This window comes from Staurois parvus, unplaced genomic scaffold, assembly GCF_062004578.1.
Source record: "Staurois parvus isolate SC_StPar_1 unplaced genomic scaffold, SC_StPar_1.0 ptg000299l, whole genome shotgun sequence".
NCBI classification, from domain to species: Eukaryota; Metazoa; Chordata; class Amphibia; order Anura; family Ranidae; genus Staurois; species Staurois parvus.
In genome coordinates, this window is record NW_028318095.1 from 24,057,119 (window position 1) to 24,080,322 (window position 23,204).

General features: G+C 42.9%; 1 protein-coding gene across 3 annotated transcripts in view; it reads left to right on the forward strand.

Annotated features, from left to right (window-relative positions):
- The window catches only part of SSH2 (slingshot protein phosphatase 2), a 343,919-nt gene that overhangs the window by 135,423 nt on the left and 185,292 nt on the right, over positions 1 to 23,204 (forward strand). For all 3 annotated transcript variants that reach the window (XM_089683046.1, XM_089683047.1, XM_089683049.1), the window contains one exon: positions 8,537 to 8,580. In XM_089683046.1, the coding sequence (XP_089539172.1) occupies positions 8,537 to 8,580 (44 nt within the window). The remainder of the gene's footprint in view (positions 1 to 8,536; positions 8,581 to 23,204) is intronic.

Sequence of the window (23,204 nt, forward strand, 5' to 3'; positions counted from 1 at the left end):
AGTAGGGATGGTGTTCATGGGATGCAACTCATCCTTTTTCCTCCAAACACGACGAGTGAAGTTTAGACCAAAAAGTTCTACTTTGGTCTCATCTGACCACATGACTTTCTCTCATGCCTCCTCTGGATTATCCAGATGGTCATTGGCAAACTTCAGACGGGCCTGGACATGTGATGACTTGAGCAGGGGAACCTTCCGTGCAATGCATGATTTGAAACCATGACGGCGTAATGTTCTACCGACAGTGACCTTTGAAACTGTGGTCCCAGCTCTCTTCATGTCATTGACCAGCTCCTCCCTTGTAGTTCTGGGCTGATTCCTCACCTTTCTTATCATCAGTGATACCCCACGATGTGAGATCTTGCATGGGGCCCCAGTCCGAGAGACTGACAGTCGTCTTTAGCCTCTTCCATATTCTAACAATTGCTCCAACAGTTGATCTATTTTCACCAAGCTGCTTGGCAATTGCCCGTAGCCCTTTCCAGCCTTGTGGAGGTCCACAATTGTGTCTCTGGTGTCTTTTGACAGCTCTTTGGTATTGCCCATGGTAGTAGTTGGCGTCTGACTGACTGTGGGGTGGACAAGGTGTCTTTAAAGAGCTCAGACAGGTGCTGCTAAGTTAGATTAATGAATGTAGTAGAGGTGGACTTTTTAAAGGCACAGTAACAGATCTTTGAGAGGCAAAATTCTTGCTTTTTCTTAGGTGTTCAAATACTTATGTTCAGCAGTGCAAGACAAATAAATTCTTTAAAAATCATACAATGTCATTTCCTGAATTTTTTTTTTTAATTCTGTCTGAGTGGGAATGTACATACAATGTGAATTTCAGACCCCTCCATGATTTCTAAGTGGGAGAACTTGCAAAATTGCAGGGTGTTCAAATGTGTGTGTGTGTGTGTGTGTGTGTGTGTGTGTGTGTATATATGTGTGTGTGTGTGTGTATATATGTGTGTGTGTGTGTGTGTATTGTTATATAGAGTTCAGAGCATATGAAAGCCCTGATAATAGAAAATAACTAATGGGCAAAATACAATGGGGATTATTTAATAAAGCTGGAGGGAGCAGCTCTGCATAGAAACCAATCAGCTTCCAGGATTTGTCAAAGCGGTTTTGAAGAAGCTGAAATTAGAAGCTGATTGGCTACAATACACACCTGCACCAGATTTTGAGTGCTCCAGTTTTAGTAAGCCTCCCCCAATGTACATACACGTACTCGTCAAATCCTGAGCATGCCATGCTGTATGACAAAATGCAAACTGCACACCTCCCTATGGGCCACATTGAAAAGCAAAAATACATAAATGTTCATATCGCTATATGTGGAGGGGGTTTGAAAACACAAAATACTGCTTCATTCAGACTTCAGTGCATGACAGGGAGCATTTCATTTAGATACATTGTACTTTGTCAGCCATTTAAAAAAAAAAAAAAAAGTTTTTGCTATACATACTACTTAGTAATTTGAGACCCTTACTTTTTGAGTATTCAGCTTCTTTATCTTTTAATCATTGACTATATTCCAGTTTTAAGCTGGTCCCCAGGTTTCCTGTTTCAGGGTAGCTCCTTTCACTTGCAGTGCCCTATTGAACCACCCTTGCGTGAAGGGAGTAGTGTTGTTTTTCCCTACACTGTGTTCATCACACACACAGCCCAGTTGGATGGTAAGGTAAGTCCCTGCTCCCTCCTACTCCAAATTCAAACTCTTTCCTGTGAAAACTGGAAGTTCAGGGAAGCAACACTGACAGATCAGGAGCTAGTAGCAATGAAAATTGTAAACTGCAAGTGCTGGGGTCAGAATTTTAATTAGGGATACACCGATATTTCGGCGGCCAAAACATATCGGCCTAAAATAGTGTTATCGTCATTTTGCCAATAGGAAAAAATGGTGTCGATACATGTAAAGTCGTGTTTCATAGACTTTTATGCAAAAACGCCCCCTAGTGACTTCCATGCAAAATTGCATCTCATAGACTTTCATGCAAAGTTCAATCCCCATTGACTTCAATGCAAAAACGCCCCCTAGTGACTTCAGTGCAAAATCACATTTCATAGACTTTCGTAAAGTTGTGTCCCATAGACTCTAATACAAAAACTATTTATTCTGGCCATTGAAATTAAGTAACACCAAAACGCTTGATGCGGGTAAACGCGATACACACTTTATCCATTAAGCTGTTTTTGTGTTTTTTGTTTTTTTTTTTTTTTTTTAATGAGCTTCAGTGTTCATGAGGTCTTAAGGTGCTGCCCACAGGGGTCCGACTCAGGACTAAACCAGTCCCAGTGTTTTTCCGATATCCCTTGCTTTCTTTTCAAGGAACTTGTTTTTTGGGGTTTTTTAGTACTTTGAACATAGCCCGTTCATATTCATCCTTACATTAAGCTCAGCCCCAGTTTTCTTTGCAGCTGGTGGGATAATTGCAGTTTTTGGATTAAGGTGGCTTTTACATATATAACCTCCCTGGGTTTAGGTACCCCAGAAGCACATAGGGCATCTTTCACTAAAAACAAAGGTGTGTGCACGCATCGTGTGGGCCTGCTGTTAGGTTGACTTTACGTTTTTCTTGAATGCTGTAGTGCATCAGGGTGGGGGTCTTTAATTCGGTAGTTACAGGGTCGCTGGGTCTACAGCTTCTAGCGTGGGCAAGACATTGGTAGGGTCACAGTGCACTATGATGTGAAATGAATAAATCCCCAAGAAATGCACTGAGATATTCTGCTTCTTATGAAGCAGAACCGGAAGTGGAGAGAAACCACCTTAATGGGACACAGACAGCAGGGGGAAGAAAAACACTGACAGATGATCCAACCACACACAGCTCTATCCACTTCTAAATAAAATGCTTCCTTTAGATATACTTTAAATTGTATGAAAAGCCAAACCCTTTCAAGGTCGGTCTTCTAGTTTTGCATAGAATATGGAACTGTTATGTCCCCCCCTTTTTTTTTTTTTTTTTTTTTTTTTTTTTTTTGGCCTCAAAGCAGATTTCTTTGCACTTCCCATCCCAGGGACAGCATAAGAATTAAGAGGAAATCTCTCCAAAGGCAGGGATAGCCCCTCTAAAACTGTCCCCATATGAGGTGTCCACAGTGGAAGATTTCCCCTAAATTCGAGTTCCTGCGACAAATGCATACATGTACCTTCAGAAATGGTGCCGGAGACAGAGGTAGATGGGACCCATATACTTCTCTGGGGAGACAGAGGACCTGTGGCACACGATGTAGACAATCTCTTGAGGCCCTGGCCGTCAGATTGATGTAATTATGCATCTCTGGGGGAAGATCGGTTAGGTCTTAAAGTGCACTTATCCTGTAAAAATGTCTTCTTGCTGTCTTTACTAGAGATTATAGTCCCCAGGACAAATAGTGAGGAATCAACCCAGCGGGGACAGAGAGCAATAAAACCTAGGTTGGGAGTCCAAAGTAAGCCATAGATTTATTTATTACAGGTATTTCTATAGTGTCGTCAATTTCCGCAGCACTTTATATATACACACACACACACCCCTAACCCTCAAAGGGCGTACAATCTAAGGTTTCTACCTCACGTTCATACACATACTAGGGCCAATTTAGACAGGAGCCAATTAACCTACCAATATGTCTTTGGAATGTGGGAGGAAACCTGAGTACCTGGAGGAAACCCACGCAGGCACAGGGAGAACATGCAAACTCCAGGCAGGTGGTGCCATGGCTGGGATTCGAACTGACTCTAGTACTGCCAGGCAGAAGTGCTAACCATTTAGCCACTATGCTGTCCATTAATCGATTTTCTTTTCTTCCACCGTGGGTATAAGGAAAAGAAATCGCTTGATTTTCCCCATCAACACTGAGTGAATCCCTCCCGCAGGGCTATTGTCTTCTGCCGGCGTGGGGAGCCTTCCTGGATGGCAGAATAAAATACCTACTGCCAGCAGCTATATCCACTGCAGTAATCTCATGCAGAAAAATCCGACAGGCTGGTTGTACCCAAGTAAATTGATGGATTAACTTGGGTATAATCAGCCTATCCATACATGGATTGAAATTCAGCCGGTCCCTGCTGAACTAGCCAACTTGTGATCCTTGTATGGCTGGCTTTACCTTTAGGAATCAGAAATTAAAGAAAAACATTTTGACTTTACACACTCTTACACCCCGCTCACATCAGGTGTGTCTTGGCATGTGATTTGCTTGCCATGCGACTTGCAAAACGTATGCCAAGTCGCACCCTATTGTCCGCTATTACAGCAGTCATATCGGTGTGGTTTCGACTTGGTTGAAGCTGCATCAGTTTCTAAAGTAGAGCATGCACTACTTTTGGTGCGAGTTGCATAGACATCTGTGTCAGATGTCTTGCAAATCGCACCTGAAATCAGCAAGCAGCACGATTTTAAAGTCGGGCTTAATGTGACCGGGGCGGGGGAGGTCGGGGGGGGGGGGGGGGTAAAGGAGAAGTTTAGCCACAGCTATTTTGGGTGTACTTCTGTAGGCACCAGGAGTGCTATTCTTCCTGTGACCTGTTTTTAGCAGACAGTGGGCTAAAGCTTGCTGTCAGCTGACATCGCTCAGCTGGTCCATACTCTGAATAGATCCCAATCATATGGTCAGGATCCACCCAGAAGCCTTGACCAGCACCTTGCTCAGCCTCTCAGTGATCCAACGAGAGCCTGAGCCAGCCTCTTCCTCCCTCCACAGCCTGGCACTCCATTGAGCTCTGGAGGGACAGAGCAAAGAACCAGAGAATAACAGTCATGGCTCTCCGCTCAGAGCGGAGGTGAGAACTGAACGATCGTGGTCTTTGATTGCTCAGTTCTTTGTGCAGAGCTGGTGGGGGACACTTGCTGCATTGGATTGATGCAGCATCCACCTAGGTAAGTATAAATGTATTTTTTTGGTTTTGGTTTTTTTTTTAGAAGTCTTTTGCGTTGCCACTCATTTTTTTCAAGTTGTACTATAGTTATGCCGTTTTTTGTACCTGTCTTTGGAAGGACCTCTATCGACCTTTAAATGATGGTCGCTATTAGGTGGAAGCTGTGGTTTTCTGTCTCTAAAATTGCTGCTTATAATTGCTGTGCGGCATCCTGTTACTATCTTTTTGGTGATTTCCTAATACTCTGAAATGATTACATTTATTTCAGGCTGCACTCTGATTGATAGAAGATAATGAAATAGCATGTCAGTGTAATTGTCTTATTTAGATCCAATTACTTGATATAAATCTTGCACTCCAGCTTCCTGTGCTTGGCGTTTACTTTGGGTTTTGTTTTCTCCTTATCCTATGACTGTAAATTGCAGCCTGATAGTTTCCGTCACACTACAAAGGGGATTTAACACTATGCCTGGCAGAGGAAATGTAGAAGCTGGCTTCATGTCATTTCTTTTCATGCTTCCCAGTACCTGGCTTTTGAGGGAGCGGAGTATAGGAGTGAGTCTGAGAAGTCTAAGAAACACACAAAAGGTGCTTTTTGGCTGTTATTGTGGAGAGTTGTGGGCCAGACATGGCAGGATGTACTGGGCGCACATTGTTGGTCTTCAGTTTCAATAGTTGTATGGTTATACTGCTAGTTGGTAGTTATACTCCTAGTTTTCCCCCCAGCCTGCGCGCCCCCCCTGACTTCTCCATCAAGACCAACAACACTACCATCAGTCCCACCCCTCAAGCCAGAGTACTAGGTGTCATCCTAGACTCCAATCTGTCCTTCCAGCCCCAGGTCCAATCGCTGACAAACTCATGTAGACTTCACCTCCGCAACATCTCCAAAATACAACCGTTCCTAACCCTGGAAACCGCTAAGCAACTCATCCACTCCCTTATTATATCACGCCTCGACTACTGTAACTCCCTCCTCATCGGCTTACCTCACCGCAGGCTATCCCCGCTTCCTTCGGTCTATCTTGAATGCTGCGGCCAGACTCATCCACCTTACTAACCGCTCCGTATCGGCCACCCCCCTCTGCCAATCCCTCCACTGGCTTCCGATTGCCCAACGGATAAAATTCAAAACGCTAACACTGACGTACAAAGCTGTTCATAATACTGCCCAAAACTACATCACCGATCTTGTCTCCAATACCACCCAAAACGTACTCTACGCTCCTCACAAGACCTCCTACTCTCAAGCTTCCTGGTCTCCTCCTCCCATGCCCGTCTCCAGGACTTCCCCCATCCTCTTGAACGCTCTACCCCAATCCATCAAACTATCACCTACTCTCCTCACCTTTTAGGCGCACTCTGAAAACCTGTCTATTCAGGGAAGCCTACCCCGCCCTCAGCTAATTACTGAACTCCTCCACTCTTCTTACCACTCCATCCCCCACAGCTATTTCCTCCTGTACCACTATCCCCTCCCTCCTAGATTGTAAGCTCCAAGGAGCAGGGCCCTCAAACCCCTCGTGTATTGTATTGTTACTGTGCTGTCTCCTGTACTGCCTCCCATTATAATGTACAGCGCTGAGCAAACTGTTGGCGCTATATAAATCCTGTATAATAATATCATAATACTGTCTTGGTGGGTCCCATTCGATACTCCTGGTTTCCATACACTGCACTGATGGCCCAATAGCCTAAAACCACTTTATGAACTTTGGAATAGATGGATATATAATATTAGACAAGTATGTGCACTATATACCAGTAGTTCTACATGTGCCTCTGGCCAGAAGGATGATGGTAATCATTTAAATGGCCTTGCCTGCACACCCGAAATGAGAATTCTTATATTTTTAGGCTTTGTGATAGAATGAGATATGTGAATGCTATGGAGTATGCAACACATTAAGGTCCAAGGGATCTGTAACAATGACGCATTTGCCCATTCCCTCTGAAACATATCAGTGAGATATCAAAACATCTTGGTGGTTCTGACGTTTGGAATAGCTTGCTTTTTACCGTCCTGAATTATTTTTATTTAGAAATGCCATAACAAGCTTTTACCAGCAAATCAATCTTTTTGGCCTGACCTTTTATCGTGTTTCCCCTTATGTTAATTGACACATTTGAAAAATCTAAACTTCCACACTTGAGTGAAGGATGCAAAGGGCCTCATACTACATGCTGTATTTCTAAACCACCCAAATTGCAGAGCTAAACCAAGAATTTAGAGTAGAGCATTCATATATAGTGATCTTTGTACATTAACATAGAAATGGATGCATGCAACGTAACTATTCAGAGCACTATCAAAGAGGAACTTCAGTCCCCTTTAGCTTTGGCCCCCACCTCTTGTGACGCCACCAACCTTGTTACTCTGTACGCAGATGGGGTTTCCCTGCATGCACAGACACTGCAAGGATTTTTGACTTACATACCCACTCTGTCCTTGCGCATGTACTGATGAGGGAGGGAGGTAGCAGCAGGGAAAAGTAACTGAATTTAGGGCAGCGGTCTCCAAACTTTATAAACAAAGGGCAGTTTACTGTTCTTCAGACTTTAGGGGGCCAAACTATGGCCAGCGGGAGAAGAAAATGTCCTGGGAAATGTCAGTGGGAATAAACAATGCCTCATCATTGGTATTAATGGGACATATAGTGCCTCATTACTGGTATCAATGGGAATAATATTGCCCCATTATTGGTGTCAGTGGGAGGAATTGTGCCCCATCATTGGTGTCAGTGGGAGGAATTGTGCCCCAGCATTGGTGTCAGTGGGAGGAATGGTGCCCCATCATTGGTGTCAGTGGGAGGTACGGTGCCCCATCATTGGTGTAAATGGGAGGAACGGTGCCCCATCATTGGTGTCAGTGGGAGGAACGGTGCCCCATCATTGGTGTCAGTGGGAGGAACGGTGCCCCATCATTGGTGTCAGTGGGAGGAACGGTGCCCCATCATTGGTGTCAGTGGGAGGAACGGTGCCCCATCATTGGTGTCAGTGGGAGGAATAGTGCCCCATTGCTGTCAGTGGTGGGAACTATGCCCCACTGTTGGTGGGGAGAATAATTCCCCAAGGGCCAGATAAAAGCAAGTAAAGGGCCGCAGTTTGGAGACCATTGATTTAGGGTAAAGGTTCACTTTAAGGAGCAGCACACACAAGCTTAGTAGATATGCTTGTAAAGCCCCAGTTATATATTCCAAAGCTACAGGCCCAGAAATAGAAAAAAAAAAGCACTTTGTAATTTTTATTGTTTTGTTGTAAGAAAGGAAAATGTTCAGTGAATTGTATAGTCAGCCTTTGTTTACAGAACAATGGAGGAGAGTTTTTCCTTTGAAAAGCCGCTTTGCACTTTGTTCTTGAAGTACCAAACCTCAGCAACAGAGCTTCATTCCTTCCTGATGTATTAAATGTGTACTTCCCTTGAAATGTATTTGTCATGGACTAGGTACATTGGTAATGAAAACAGGTGAATATCTGGTTAATGGAAGTTGTTAATCCAGCTTGCAGTTTCTTGTAATTCTGTTGGCTTTTGTTCATGTGAACTCGCTCGGTTATAAGTGTTGTCAGGGAGGACGCTTTTCCTGGCACATTATCATCATGTTCCATTAACTGGGGGATAATTGGCGGTTTATGGAAAATCTTGTCATATTGCTATATTCTAATCATGTGTTTTTATTCTTCATACAGGAAGCAGACAGTGGGGAGGAAGAATGCCGTTCACAACCCAGAAGGTAAGATGCTCCTGTTTAAATTACAGCTATATACATAACATTTACCGTGTTAACTCAAGTCCAAAAAAATGTTGAGCTTCGACTCTGAGGGGTGTATTTTTTTTTTCTTTTTTCATTATTTTAGTTTTAGCCTTACAGCTCATCCATCAACACTGCATATAAATTCCTTTTGTGTGAATAGGGCAAAAGCAAATATTTTCAAGCAATGTTCACTGCAGATCGAATATGTAAATGTGAAAAGTACAGTATTATGGCTACTAGATGGAAGTGAGGATTATACTTCTTTCCTTATATTGTACATATATCTAACTGCTTTGTGCAAGGGAGTGGCCCCAAGTCTCCTCCTCTAGGGTCCCCCACCAGCAATCTTGGCCCCTCCTCTTTTGCTTGCACCACTATAGCAAGCTGCTTACTATGGGGGCACATGTGCAGGCACGCTCCCAAGCCAGGCTCTGTGCATAGGTTAGCAATGGCAGCTTCTGTATTAGTGTCATCCCAGATCCCTTTTAAAGTGGTAGTAGTCACTTTGGTAATTTGTACCTACAGGTGAGCTTATAATAAAAGCTTACCTGTAGGTAAAATGAAAATCTCCTAAATGTGCACCATTTAGGAGATATTCTGGGGGGGGGGGGGGGTTACAGTCGGCCCATGCGCTCTGAAGGAACATCATATCCCTGAGATTTGTTCAGAGCACTGTGCTGTGTCTCGAGACTCCTGTGCACATACGCAGGAGTGACGTCATCGCTGCCCAGATGGCCAGAGCTTGTAAACCCAGAAGAAAGCCCGGGTGAAGATGGAAGCCTCTACAGCGGTGACAGTGCCCCGCTGGAGGGCTTTGTTTTAAGGTAAGTTTTACGTAATGTGCTAGTATGCGATGCACATTATGCCTTTACCTTGCAGGTGATTTTTTTTTTTTTTTTGGACACTGATTACTACTGCTTTAAAAAAGTAAAAATGAATTCTATAAGAACTACAGAATAGCAAATCCATGTAAATCGGGAAAGTTCCTGAAGTTATTATCCTTGGACAGTTTGTATATTTGAGTCCCAGTGTATCTTTTTATACTTAGTTTACAGATTACTTCCTTCATCAACTGTATAGCAACAGGAAATTGCAACACCTGTATCTTGCAGGCAACCTGTGTGAAATGTCAGTGCAATTCCTTTAACTGTAATCATGAGCCACTTTTGTTAATGGATAGACAAGACGCTTCCCGTAACTTTTACTATTAAATTTAAAGAGGATTTATCACCACTAGGGTGAAACGTTCCTGTATGCCTCGTTACTGCCATTTCCACATTTCCACACCAGATTTCCTCCCTCAGTGCTTTTAACTATTATGAACTAGATATGTTTGAATTATAAAATACATCCATCACTGGTTACTAAGAATGATACAGTATATGCAAATTGTAGCTAAAGTGGCCTCGTTACCACTTTGCCCTACATTCCTTGCTTTAGTATTTGTAAATTAGCTGCAGTGTATATAAATGAAGGGTGGAACTCCAATCTAGCCATACACCAATAGAATTTCATTTTCGAACATTTGTTTGATTTTCTAATAGTTATTGGGGACAAATGGACAACCGTTTTTGATCATCATGAACAGGAAAACCAAAGGAGAAGGATGGAAAATTGTTCTTGATTCTTACCCGAACAAACTAAATTCTGGCTTAGTGTGGTTCCTGGCCGGATCCACACGCTTGGAAAACTTTAATCCAGAAGTAGAACGTTTTGTTATTGTGTACATTTGTTCCTGTAAACTGTTGTATTCAAGTGGGTTGAAGCATATTTTAATTCAAAATACCACCCAGTATTTGCAGATGTTCGAATTGGGCACATTGGTATGTAAAAAGAAATGTATGAAATTTGCTGATCTATGGTGGTACCATCGAATGCATTGACTTACAATTTGCTGAATTTTCGTGTAAACGTTAGAATGAGGATATGCAGTCACCTTCTGGCACCCTTGCTTTGCCACAGTTCATTCCTGTATGCCCAACTACAATCTCAATTCAGAGGCTAGGACTTTATGCTTCTGTTGGCGCAAAGCCCATTCTCTCCCAATGCTATACATCACAACTGCCACTTAACAGTTCACCTGAGAAGACAGTGAAGGTCTCAGCAATGGCAGCGTCCATATTTCTCCAGTATACACAAGAAAACTCTTAAAGAAATTATGCAAAAAAACACTATACATTCCTTTTTATTATGTGAAAAGACCATGAAAAAACACATTAGAGAGGTAAATAATATTGTATATTAAAAAATATTGCACCTGGAGCTTTTTCAGTTTTATGATTGTGAAAGAAGCCAAGGGCTCCTCCAGCCTCACAGTGATGGTGTTGTCACATTAACTCAAGGTTTCTCAGCCAAAGTTCCATGGAACCCTATGGTTCCTCCAGAGGTTGCAAGGGGTTCCATGAGCAATGAGCAATTTCTGCTTCTCAGATAAGTTCCCGCAGACGCCATTGATCTTTTTAGCTATCTGTAAGGGTGAAATACTTCCCAATGTCTACAAGTGTAAGGAGCATTCTTCCCACTGACCTTCACACTAATATATCATGAGTTGTAGATATAGTAATTTTTAGCAGGGGTTCCCCGAGAACTGAAAATTTATTTCAAAGGTTCTTCCGTATTGAAAAGGCTGCATTAACTTTAGTCACTTGTTCCCTTGCATTAAATGCCTGCTCCTTGCAGGCTATGCTGTTCCACATCGGTCTTGTATCTTCCATGATACACTGGATCACCTCTCTTTATTCCCAACCCTCAGATTCTGTCAGTCAATGAGACCAGATCTGACTTTTTCCCCATCTCCAATGGGACACACCAGAGGTGCCCACTCTCTCCCCTAATTTTTATTTTGACGCTGGAACTTTTCCTGTGCACAATTTGAGCTGGCCCTAATATCTCCAGTTTCTACAAACCGTCCGGGGGACATAAGGTTTTTGATGACGACCTAATTTTTTTTCTCACTGACCCCCTTACCTTCTTACCCAATTTGTTGCAGGTCCTTTGGGATTATGGGGATCTGCCAAATTTCAAAATCAATCTTACAAAATCCTCTGCACTTAACATCTCCTCCGACTCTGGAGTACTCGGCCATCTCCTCCCTTTCTTCTCCTTTTGCTGAGCGACTGACTCGATCCGGTACCTTGGCTCTAATATCACCCCAGAACTTTCCCATCTCTCTGCAGCAAATCTTGCCTCCCTGTTGCTTAAAATCAAAGATGATCTTCTTCATTGGCATTCCCTCACGTTGACTTGGTTTGGCTGCTGCAGTACACTTAAAATGACAGTTTTACCTTGCATACTTTACTTACTACAGGCTCTCCTCCATTTCACTTCCTGTGTCTTTCTTCAGAAAAATCAATGTGATGTTCAGAGCCTTTATTTGGACCCATGGGAAGCCATGCTTGGCCTTCTGTTTGTTAACCCTGCCCAAGATCTGTGGAGGAGTGGGCCTACCGGAAAGTTGCACTTATTGTAGAGCCGTACATCTCACTCACCTGGTCGATTGGCACTGCCATAGCGATGCTAAGCATTGGGTTGCCATGGATTTGGAGGACTCCAGGGACACTGCCCTGAGCTGGCCTTGGCTGTGACACACGTTGCCCCATGACCTCAGTGCGCATCCCACCCTTGGCACCACCCTTGAGTTAGTCCGGGAGGCATTCTGTAATACGTCCATTTCCCGGCTCCATCTCCTCTGGTTCCCATCTTTGTTAACCCCGATTTCCCTCCAGGACTGGATGACCACCAATTTTCTTGTCTCAAAGTCAGCGGAAATGCTCATTTGGTATAATTTTTCGATTCTTCTGGAGCCCTTCTCCAGACCTCACCAAACTAGCGGAAGCCCCTTTGGAGTTTTTGGGGAGGCCTCCAGCTTCGCTCCTATCTCTGCTCCCTTCTACGCTTACTTGGCATTGCTGGAACATAGCTTCCCTTCCCCCCCCCCCCCCCCATTTATTTCTAAATGGGAGTTGAGCTTAGGTGCGTCCTTCACTGCGTTGCAATGCAAAAAAATACTGCACTTTGTCCAAAAGTCATCAATGACTTCCAAAGTTCAGGAGACCAACTACAAACTCCTTATGCGATGGTATTGGGTACCCTTCAATCTCTGTTTATATTTCGTCAGTTCTCGGGTGCGTGCTGGCGTTGTGGGGCTTACTGCAGTACCCTCTTCCATATCGTCTAGCAGTGCCCGAATATTCAACCTTTTTGGCAGGGAGTAATTGACATTATTTGACTTACAGCCATAGACTTGCGTGAGGCCCCAGTGGGTTGCCTGCTGCATCTGTTTTGGGAGACCCATCAAGAAATATAAAGCCTCCCTTACTATTCAACTACTTAGTGCTGCCAAGGCCTATATTTCACTTTGGTGGAAGGATCCCCAACCTCCTACTCTTTGTGGTTCTCGGGGAACGAGCTGAGGGATATGGAATGGAGGATCTGGCTGCCACTCTGCACAACAAAGAGGAGACCTTCAGGGACACTTGGCACCTCTAGAAACATTTTGTATTTACAGACACATATTTGGCTGAACTTGCCCTCCATCATTGAGGTTTCTACCTCTTTTTGCCCTTCTTTACGCTTCAGGGGAGGATGGAAAACAGTCTGGTCTTTGACCTGCTTCTTTTTCGCTCTGTCTCTTCCCCCCCCCCCCCCTTATCTTTACATTATCTACCACATCATGCTTCTGTTCCTTTTCCCTAATCCCCTTTGGTCCCCGCAGTTCCTTCTGTGGGATTTATCCCCTTCTACTCTTTCCCATACTCCCCCTTGTTCTTTTTGCTGTCAGTGTGTCTGCGGTACTGTAGGTGAGCAACCCTACCTACGATGTGTTTGTATTCTTGTAGTTCATCAGTCAGTCCCAGATTTGCCTCTGTCATTGTCACTCCAAGATGATTCCCTACTGCTACATTTTGGCTCCTGCCGATTACTTGTTCTACATTTCTCTTACTCTGCAACAAGTGTTTAGGACCTATTGGGTTCTCATGTGGCTTGGATTACTGTTAATATTCTCTATTTACACAACATGATGTTATAGTAACTGCAATGCTAATTTTTGTACGTCAGTTGACATCCTACTCAGTCTTTTTTATATTATGTGTCTTATGTACAAATAAAGGAATTACAAAAAAATGCCTATTCTTGGGCATGACTTGTATGTCGGAGCTTTTTTTTTTATACTGGAATGTAAAAGAACTGCCCAAGAGTCTCCTGAGCCATTTGATGGCTGGATCGCCTACTCTCATTCTAGACTGTGAAGGAGAAATGTGAAGATCAGTTGTTAATAGTTTTTGCTACATTATTAAATTGTGGCTTTGTATGATTGTGAGAGATCGATCGCTTGGACCTGTTTCTGAAAATTATTATGTAGCAGGCCACATTAAATGTCTCGTGTTAAAACAGAGTTCAGTCTCTGGGTATTTTAGTAGTGTAATTTGGCCTTCAGTGTAGACCCTACCCAAGTGACCACACGACTGTTCCATCTAACAGAAATCCTAAAAATGGGACTAGTTGGATATAATTGGTTTCCCTGTATTTATTGTGACTTATACTTAACCTAGATCCATTTTGTATTCCTGTTCCCCAAAAGAGTCATAACTGAATGTCTCTACCATACTTTTAGACATGCCAGGGGCAATTTGGTGGTGTGGCAGATCCATCAGTATGTTTTTATGTTGTAAGTAAAACTAGAACACCTGTTGAAAACTTGTGAAAACATGGGATAGAACATACAAACTCTCAATCGTATTTGAACCAAGGACTCACAATAGTAAGGCTGGAGTGTGGTTTCCGGCATAGTTCATGGAGGAATGCTGTGGGCTGCGTACCAGCTGTGTGCAGCCTTCAGTATGGACAGTGGGGTTCCCAGCTTGATTTACTCCGTGTCCATCAGTGCTGTTGCATTCTCTGTGAAATCCCAGCGTGTCAGCTGTTACATGTTCAAAATGAACTTCCACTTAAAGAATATGTTGTTATGCAATCTAAATAGTTTTTAGTTTATTATGTTGTCTGGTTAATATTTCCTTTTTTTTCCTGTCTGGGTTATTTGAAGAAGTAGCAGCTCTGAGGTGCGATTGTGTTTATCGGTACAGACTGTGCCAGACCACAAGACATCTTACACAACAGCACCATTTCCTGAAGTGCTGCAAAATCCCACAACCATTTGTCTTTCCTGTTTACTTTTTTTTAATGCCAGGTGTTAAAGTGTAATTAATGTAATCTTTTACATCAAATGCAGATGAGGCACATAGTGCCCAGATTCCTATCCTACCTGGCACTTTTTACTGGATCATACAGTACCAATATAATACAAGGACATTGCCCATTTAACTTTTTGGGTTTAAATATAACTAAAGGCAAAACGCTGTCCAAAAAAAAGAGAGGAGATGGATTAGAACACGGGTGTCAAACTGTTGGCCCTCCAGCTGTTGCCAAACTACAAGTCCCATGAGGCATTGCAAGATTGACAGTTACAAGCATGACTCTCAAAGGCAGAGGCATGATGGGACTTGTAGTTTTGTAACAGCTGGAGGGCCGCCAGTTTGATATCCCAGGATTAGAACATCTGTCAGGTTTTTAATGTTCTGTGTTCCCGTTGAGTAGGTTCACCCTCCCTATTTGTCCTGTTTACCATTATCATTGAAAGAGAAAGTTAAAGAAAATCCCAAATTTTGGGTTGCCCCCCGAAAAGCAATTGAAGGAAAATCTTTCAATGGGGACACTAGTTCTGGAGGTTCCCTAAAGAATTCCCTTAATTTGCATGGATTTCTTCTTACTTCCTGTTTGGTTATGGAACAGGAAGTGAAGGGAAATCTCTACAATGGGAAGCAGATGGCCAACAAAAAAAATCTGATGGGGGTTATAACCCCTCCTTACTCTATCTAAAATGGGGGGGGGGGGGGTTTCCTGTAGTTTTTCTTTAAAGCAGAGCTCCACCCAAAAGTGGAAGTTCTGCTTTAATGATTTGTCCCCCGCTCCCCATTAAGGATTGGCACCTTTGGGGAGCAGGGAGGGAGCGGGTACCCAAATTTGACAGGTACCCGCTCCCACTTCTGCTGCGATTGCCTAGACGATCGGAAGCAGAAGTTGTCTCCTCCATCCCTGTAGTCTTCTGTGACACGTGACAGGTCCCAGAAGACTATGGGACCATTCACAAAGTGCAGCACTTTTCGTGCATGCGCAGTGGGCACCCGGCTATGAAGCCGCAGGCTGTCACAGCCGGGTGCCCACTCTAAAGATGCCGGTGCCAGGGAGAGAAAATGGCCGGTGAAACCAGCCATGGTGAAGACATCGCTGGACCGAGGGACAGGCAAGTGGCTGTATTTTAACAGTCAGGAGCTACAGTTTTTGTAGCTGTTGACTTTTCTTTATTTTTTTCAGCTGGAACGTCGCGTTAAAGACTTTTAATTATGTTCTATATATTATGGGTTTTAATAGGAAAACCTTTTCTTTACCTTTTTGTAATGTTTATAGAAAAGTAGTAGTGTTCTTTCTTCTTTCTTTGCCTTTGGTTGATGGAACAAAAGCAAACCAGAAATAGTTTTTGCTTCTATAGACTCCGGGCCCTTTTTAACAGGGAAATATGCCTACATTTTTTAAGAGACTGTGCATTGAAAGTGATACAGCAAGGCCATGTTTTTAGTGTTGGTGGGTGTATAGACTTTACAACCAACTTTATATTGATTGATTGATTGTACCATACACAAAACCAGGTATTGAATATATACTATGGGGTTGATTTACTAAAACTGGAGAGGTCAAAATCTGGTGCAGCTCTGCATAGAAACCAATAAGCTTCCAGTTTTTTATTTCTTGACAAAGTTTAATTGAACAAGCTGAAGTTAGAAGCTGATTGGCTACAATGCACAGCTGCCCCAGATTTTGCACTCTCCAGTTTTAGTAAATCAACCTCTATATAGGCAAATGTTTGTGGGCACCTAACTATCACACCTATATGAGCTTGTTGGACATACATTTCAAAACCATGGGCATTAATTCGGAGGTACTATAACAGGCTCTACTCTTTTGGGAAGGCTTTCCATGACATTTTAGAGTAAGTCTGTGGAAATATGAACCCATTCTGCCAAAAGAGCATTGATGAGGTCATATATGCTCCCTTCTCCCTTCCACTCTGCAGCTGACCAACTGTACGACCGTATCCTTCCCCTGTCCTGCCCTGACCTGGCCACTACTGTCTGCAACAACTCGCTGTTAGCCGCTCTAGACTCGCTTGCACCCCCAACACCACAAAGCATTTAGGCCCCAACTACTACAACCCTGGCAGACTGACCACACCAAAAATCTCAAACGCTGGAGCGACTATGGCGTAAAACCAAATCCCAACAAGCGTTCACCCGATATAAATCTGCCTTCATAACATACACTTCCTCCTTTCACGCTGACAAACAAGCCTACTTTGTTACCCTCAATACCTTCTCCTCCAGTCCTCGTCGGCTCTTCTCTACCTTTAAATCTCTACTTTCTCCGCCCCCACCTCCACCCAGTACCTCACTCACCGCCCATGAAATTGCTAACCACTTCAAAAACAAGATTGACGCAATTTGCAGGGACATCGACACTGCTCAGACTTCCACCCCACCTAGCATTCCTCACACTAAAACTCAACACTCCTCCTTCGACCTCGCTACTACTGAAGAGGTCACTAAGGTCTTCTCAGAAGCCCGTCTCACCACCTGCCCCCTGGACCCTGTCCCCTCACAACTCCTACGGTCACCCTCTTCTTCCATCCTACGCTCCCTCACTCACATCTTTAATCTTTCCCTCTCTACTGGCACCTTCCCCTCCCCTCTAAAGCACGCACACATCACTCCCATACTTAGAAAAAAAAACCCTCCCTGGATCCCACCGATTTGAAAAACCTTAGACCCATCTTTCTGCTGCCATTTACATCTAAACTTCTAGAGCGCTTAGTCTATAATCGCCTGAGTTCCCACCTCACCGACAACAACCTCCTCGATCCCCTACAGTCTGGCTTCCGCCCCCTACACTCCACCGAAACTGCCCTACTCAAACTCACCAACGAACTGCTAACCGCCAAAACCAATGGCCACTATACAGTACTCCTAATCCTCGACCTCACTGCGGCTTTTGACACGGTTTACCACCCTCTCCTCCTCAAAAAAACTACACTCTCTTGGCCTCAGAGACTCCACTCTCTCCAGGCTCTCCTCCTATCTATCACAGCGCTCCTTCAGTGTTACCTATAACGCTACCACCTCCTCCTCACTCCCTCTCTCTGTTGGGGTCCCTCAAGGTTCTGTCCTTGGACCCCTTCGCTTCTCCATCTACACCTCCTCCCATGGCTCACCCCCGCCACCCCCCCCCCCCCCGACTTCTCCATCATGACCAACAACACTATCATCAGTCCCACCCCTCAAGCCAGAGTACTAGGTGTCATCCCATTCTCCAATCTGTCCTTTCAGCCCCAGGTCCAATCGCTGACTAACTCATGTAGACTTCACCTCCGCAACATCTCCAAGATACGACCGTTCCTAACCTCAGAAACCACTAAGCAACTCATTCACTCCCTTATTATATCACGCTTCGACTACTGTAACTCCCTCCTCATTGCCCTACCTCTCCGCAGGCTATCCCCACTTCAGTCTATCATGAATGCTGCGGCCAGACTCATCCACCTTACTAACCGTTCCCTATCTGCCACCCCCCTCTGCCAATCCTTCCACTGGTTTCCAATTGCCCAAAGAATAAAATTCAAAACGCTAACACTGACGTATAAAGCCGTTCATAATACTGCCCCAAATTACATCACTGATCTTGTCTCCAAATATCACCCAAACCCTACTCTCTGCTCCTCACAAGACTTCCTACCCCCCATCCTCTGGAAATCCCTACCCCAATCCATCAGACTATCGCCAACTCTGCTCACCTTTAGGCGCACTCTGAAAACCTATCTATTCAGGGAAGCCTACCCCGCCCTCAGCTAATATGGAACTCCTCTACTCTTCCAACCACTCCATCCCCCACAGCTATTTCCTCCTGTACCACTATCCCCTCCCTCCTAGATTGTAAACTCCAAGGAGCAGGGCCCTCTAATCCCTCTTGTATTGAATTGTACTGTTACTGTACTGTCTCGTGTACTGTCTCCCACCATAATGTAAAGAGCTGAGCAAACTGTTGGCGCTGTATAAATCCGGTTTAATAATAATAATAATAATAATAATAATAATAATGTATGGCTGGTGGATGAGAAGTCTTGGCTGGCAACCAGTGTTCCACTTCAAAGGGTCAAGGGCGGTGAATAGGGTTGAGATCAGCGCTCTGTGCAGGCCACTCAAGTTCCTCAACTTGTTTGGAGGGGTGTCTACCTGCTTTTGGATATATAGTGTAAATATTGTATTTTTTGTGTTTGGTTATAGTGTAGTTAAAATACCTGTATCTAAAAAGAAACGTTGGGCTTGATCTGAAGTGAAAAGCACAAGGCATGGCCAAACTAAGGCCTTGACTGGTTTTTATTTTTGCCTGCAAATTCTGCTGTTCTACTTCTTTGATGATGCCATATAAAACTGTTCCTATATACATTTTTATACAAATCATGATAGGCATCAGTACTTTTTTGTATGTTCCACGAAAATTGAATATGTTTTGAACGTCAAAACAAAAATCGAAATTTATATTACTTCAAAAGCAAGTATTTTAAAATCAAAAGCAACTATTTTAAAATCTTAGTCAATAAAAAATACCCTGGATTATTTTCTGCGGTATATTCCATATTCTGATCAAATTGCATGAGTACATTATGACCTCTGACCACATAAGCACAACCGGTTGATGTTTTTTTGAATAGGGCAGGTTTCTTTATGTTACCGTTTTTACTGCAAGTAACTCTGTGAAGTTCTCCTTGAAAATCTGAGTAATGGGAAGTCATGGGATACATCTGTATGTTTTGTGGGACATTTTCACCTGTGTGAACAGGTCTTAAAGATTATCATGCATTACTTCATATATCATGTGTTATCCTTTTTTCGCATTTAAGTTTTAAAGAGGAAATCCCAGTTTCCTTGTAAAAGCCCTATCAAATCTTTAGACATTAATTGTACCCTTTGTTTTTATTGTTTCTGCTGTAAGTGGCTTTTCCTACATCCTAAATACTTCTTTAACAGACGCTCCAGAAGTATTATCCTGGGAGGGTGGGAATGAGTCTAGGAAAACAAGCAGGCAGCAATGGGTTGATATCACCAATATTCTCTATATTATTGTAATTCGTAATTGTGATAGACTGTCAACCAGCAAAATATTTTGTGCACATTTCAAGGTATTACACTTATAGAAATGGGGTACTTATTGATGCACACAAAGGGCAGCCATACTGACAATATGCAATAAAGTTACCCATGATATAAGTCTGCAGCTGACCCTGGTACGGTCCTCCCTAAAGGATCTTGTTTGGGGGCATACTGTGAGGTTGCTTTTAAGAAAATCTTCTTGGTATAGAATTAGACTTTTTTTTAATGGATTATTTAAGGTGGTTGTAAAGGCAAAAGGTTTTATACCTTAATGCATTCTATGCATGAAGCTAAATAAACCTTCTGGGGGCAGCTTGCCTCTCTTACACTTGTCTGAGCCCAATCTCAATCCAGCGATGTGCATGAGAGAGGTGGCTCTCCCCGGTCTCTCTTTTCTCATTGGCTCACACAACAGTGGGAGACATTGGCTTCTGTGGCTATCAATCACAGCCAGTGAGCCAATGAGGAGAGAGTGGGGGCGGAGCAAGCTACAGTATTACAATTTTTTTCTTGGGTTTAGATATCCTTTAAGGGGCAATTAACACAAGCAGGTGTGTGTTGTGTTCTGCACCACGTATACCCACTCATATGGGCTGGAAATAGGATGTGCGTTACCAAGTATCACCCTTTTTTACCATTTTACTTGAAGATCCTGACACAATGTCTGTCGTACATGGATAGTTATTTGGACCCCTCTGTTTGATCAGGGCCCTAAAGCAGGACATGGCAGTGGTTCTGTTGGTCCTGTACTTGTCAATGTGTGCACGGGCCTGGAATGGTACAGAGTAAGGAGGAGATCAGCTGTAACAGCACAAGGTGGCCACAGATGGCCTTTTTTAAAAATTGTTTAGTAGGCTCCAGCAAATTTCCACATGAAAGTTCTGCGATATACTCTCATCAATTTTGCCATTTTAAATCTTTTTCAGCTTGTCTAGTTTCTGCCTCCATTCTATACCAAACATAATGTACAGCGCTGAGCAAACTGTTGGCGATATATAAATCCTGTATAATAATATTAATGCACCTAAAAAATGCTCTTTGGATCTGAGGGCTATTTGTGCCTTGGAGAAAATAATTAAAGTGCATGTATTGACAGGCGTACTTGGTGTTTGTTTAGTTACTTCCTTGTAGGAGAAATTATAATAAAATGTGAAAGTTTTTTGATGATTCATTATGTTGCCCCAGGCGAGCCATTTACCTAAAGACATTGACCTATTTATTTACTTGTGAAATTGCGAAATATAGATGAGAGGTGCTAAAATGTTCTACAGGAATAGAAAAAAACCTCTTCAGACGTGAAAACCACGTATACATTCAAAACATTTTAGTTTATTTAAAGAGTCATCTGGATTTCCCAAAAGGTCAACGTGTTCACTTCCTTGTTTAAATGGATAGAAGCATAAACCATTGTTAAACTAGTCAGATTGCTGATCTAACATGTTTTGACTTCATAATGGTGACTGATTATCTCACTACAAGTCTACCAAACAGGGTCTTTCTTAAGCAGGCCAAAGAAGATGCAATTTTCTTTCCTTTCCCCACTAATTATAGGGAAAAAATAGCTTGATTCCCCAATCAACACAGTCGGTATTGATTGGGAATCCCTTCTGCAGCACTATTGTGTTCTGCCGGCAGAGAGCCTTCTCTGCCGGCAGAACACAATGATTACTGTTGGCGGTTATAGCCACCTGTAGTAATCGCAAGCAAAAAATCTGACAGGCTGGTTGTACTGAAGTTGATTGATGGATTGACTTCAGTACAGCCAGCCTGCCCATATAGAAGGATTGAATCTCAGCTGGTCCCTGCTGAACCAGCCGAGATTTGATCCATCTATGGCCTGTTTGACAGCAGTAGACTGTCAGTCTCTCATGATATGAAATCCACAGTGATCCTGCTATCCAGCTATAGACTCTAATCGCAGTAAAGGTGGACATTATTAGGCTGTTGGGGGGGATCTAAGTGTTGCCAGCCTCAATAAGAAATTAGGAGCGTAGTGCATTTCTGGCAGGTCAACGGGTATTTTTCTGCACTTCCATGTCTATAAAGGGATAGAAGATGGAGGATTGTGCATGTATTGAAGAAAAAAAGCATGTGCAGTACATTTCTGCTTCCTTCTTCTTTTTTTTTTTTTTTTTTTTTTGCTTGACTTTGCTTTGAGATATGCTCTAAATTACATGGTGCAGCCAGAATACCCAAAATTTTGTCCATGTTATTTTTTCTATTCGATATAAGAGTTTTCTCTTCTTTATCACCACCATATATTGATACATAATAAATGTGATATGTAAATTGATAAATGTAATGCTACTTCAGCTGGGATATACAATGGCTTTTCATCCCCAAAATGTCCAATGACTGCCCAATCAATTATATTTCCACTTCAATCCTTCCTATGCTGAAATGGACTTTGCAGCTTCAATAACATATGTGTAGAAAAAATGATTTATTGTAGATATCAGAGGAAGATATCAGTGCCGTCAGGAATATGTTATCTTTGCTAAGGCTTTATAGTACATGTATTCGCCTGGAGCAGCCTTTTTATTGATGGCATATAAAAGGTACTTTTTGACTCGAGATAAGAACTGACTTATACTGTATTGATTAAGCAAATACAAGGGTCAAGTGAGTGTTGCTTGAACTGTGGTGTGCTTTGTGTATTTTTTCCAGATCAGTAATTCAGCGTGAAACTTTGCTTTTGTGCAGGAACTTCCTGTAACAAAGGCCAGACACTGCTGCTCTCTCTCCTTGTGCAAGGTGACTGGTCTTGTCTCCGCCCCCTCCTGTAGTTTTTTGCAGGCAGCCTGTAGTGGGTGGAGTGTAGAGGCTGGTCCCCTATCACAGCTGTTCTCTATGCACAGCACAATAATGATGTCCCTGTTATAGTAACAAAGTAATAACTGGGTTTGTAAAGGCATTTGGTGCACATAAATTAGATTGTATCCTTTTTGGTTTTTGGGGAATATTTTATATTAAGGTTGAGCTTTAAATTTTAGCTGTTCTTGAACTATTGTATATGAACTGTGAAGAAGTTGGACTGTAGAAGGAATTCTCAGTATTATTTAGAGGTCTAAAGGAAGTTGAACTTGGCACATCTATCATATACTAGCATTGAGACAAGCAGACAGGATGGAGTCACAGAGGATGGGAGGAGGATGAAAACATGGCAAATCTAAATACACCAAAACCTGTATCACAGTAAGAATGGACACACTTACAACTATAATTGGTAGCGTTCAGTCATCTCCATTGGAACACATGAGGCAATAAAGGTACGCTCATGTGTGATTTTAAGCTGGCCACAGATGGATCAAAATTTGCCAGTTCAATGGGGACTGGCTAAATTTCGAG